General features: G+C 36.6%; 1 protein-coding gene across 1 annotated transcript; it reads right to left on the reverse strand.

Moving 5' to 3' along the window:
- Nucleotides 1-567: 567 nt before the first annotated feature.
- On the reverse strand, nucleotides 568-1,225 carry LOC107134135 (the record flags this gene model as incomplete). The annotated part of the gene is made up of 1 exon (XM_015476263.1): nucleotides 568-1,225. A coding segment is annotated over one exon (658 nt), but the record flags the coding sequence as incomplete, so codon positions are not given.
- Nucleotides 1,226-1,905: the final 680 nt, after the last annotated feature.

Genomic DNA, 1,905 nt, shown 5'->3' on the forward strand with positions numbered 1-1,905 from the left:
AGCAACTTTGCCCCTCAGAGGCTATTTGGAAGTATCTGGACATTTTTGGCTTTTACAGTCAAGAAAAGAGGAAAATGCTATATGTATTTTAGTAGATCTGCCAAATGTCCTCAGTGAACAGCACACACTCCTGTCACATACACACACACATACACACATACACACACACACACATACACACACACACACACACACACACTTCATAGTGCCAATACTGAGAAACCCAGCTCTCATCTCACCAGTTAGCTTTAAACTCAATAATTTCCCCAATTATATAAGCAAACTGATTTACAAATTCCATTTCAGTTTGAAGTTGGTTGTGTTCTTTGATGCACATTTGCATTAGATGGGTACAATTTACTGCCTTTGATTGCCTGCAAATTTCAGGAAGTGAAGACCTTCAAAGAATGTAACAACCTTACAGAACACAGGAGGATATTAGCTTTGGACACACCCTGAGAAAGCCAATGGATTTTTTATTTTCAGTGAGCATTTATGTGTGTGTATTTCTTCAGGAAAATTGTTGACAATCTTTTCCAAGAGAAGACGACCAGTTCAGACCTTGTGCTATGAATGTTTTCCCACAACCATGGGCTTCACTTGGTTCCTTTTCAATAAGCATATCTCAAAGAGAAACATACAGGCACTGACAAATGAGAAGGTGGCAGTCAGGATTCCTAGCGGGAATACATAGGAGAAGTGCTTCTTTTTTAGATATCGTTTGCTAACAGGAAAGGTAGTTGGAAAGTCAAGGGTTGTCTGGCCATAAAAATCCTTGGCAAAGTTCCAGCTCACTGCACCAGCTGTACAACCACAGCTCAGGAAAAGATAGAAGGATGAGACATTGTAACACATTTTCAGGTAATCTGGGAATGGGGCTTTGATCCAGTTTAGCATGATGGCCATTGAGGTGAAAACCAAGACTACTGTCTTCATAAAATTAGCCAACAACATTAGGTCCTGCCCATATTGAAGTTCAATCGAAATGACCCAGCTCTTGTTGATAGTGCTGTGCATTGGAAAATCAACAATTGTACCAGAGACATTAAGCTTTTGATAATAATAAGCTTCCCAAAGTCCAATGAACACAAACCGAACCTTCTTGCTCTTGAATTCCCATATGCGCCAGGATTTGCTGTTGGCTAGGCTTACCCCAAAAACCCATGCCAAATAACTGCAAAGAAGGCCAATCGTTTTGCATATCCATTTCTTCACTTCAGGAAAACTGTAGACGAGTCATGAAGTCCAGCCAGGACCATAAAAGGGTGTAGGAAAACAAACTGTTAGTATGAGTAATGGTTCAGAGCATGGCCAATATTTATATGATATTCTTCTTGTCTAAAAGATGTTTATGTGTTTCTAATGTGTAATATTCTTCTAAATATTTAAAATATTTTATTTCTTCAAAAAAGAAAAAAAGAAGCCTAGAAATCCATGATTATGGCAGGAATATCAATTTGTCCATGACTTCAGAGAAAATTTGGAAATAGCTATTAAAAGCCAAAATGTGCTACTTATCTGGCAACACTAAATCTGAGAATTGAAGCCAAGAGTCTGCAAATGCATATGTAATGGGATGTCTGTTTCAGCATCATTTGCAATAGAGAAAAATTGGATAACCCTATATGCCAATCAACAGATGAATACTCAAACACATTACAATTGTGTGAGATTGCAGTGGAATATTATGTGGTTATTATCAAGAATGAGTTAATCTCTATGAGCTGGAGAAAGAAAGAAAAAATGAATAATGATACATATGGAATGACAATTTGTGTCAAAAGGCAAACATATCTGATTTTCTTATATCTACAAATAGATATGAACATCAGTTTTTAAATTTTAAAATATGCATACAAAAGAAGTAACAAAAGTAATTCTAAGGGTAAGGTAATTCATTTTTTA

This window comes from Marmota marmota, unplaced genomic scaffold (genome assembly GCF_001458135.2).
Source record: "Marmota marmota marmota unplaced genomic scaffold, marMar, whole genome shotgun sequence".
Taxonomy (NCBI): Eukaryota; Metazoa; Chordata; class Mammalia; order Rodentia; family Sciuridae; genus Marmota; species Marmota marmota.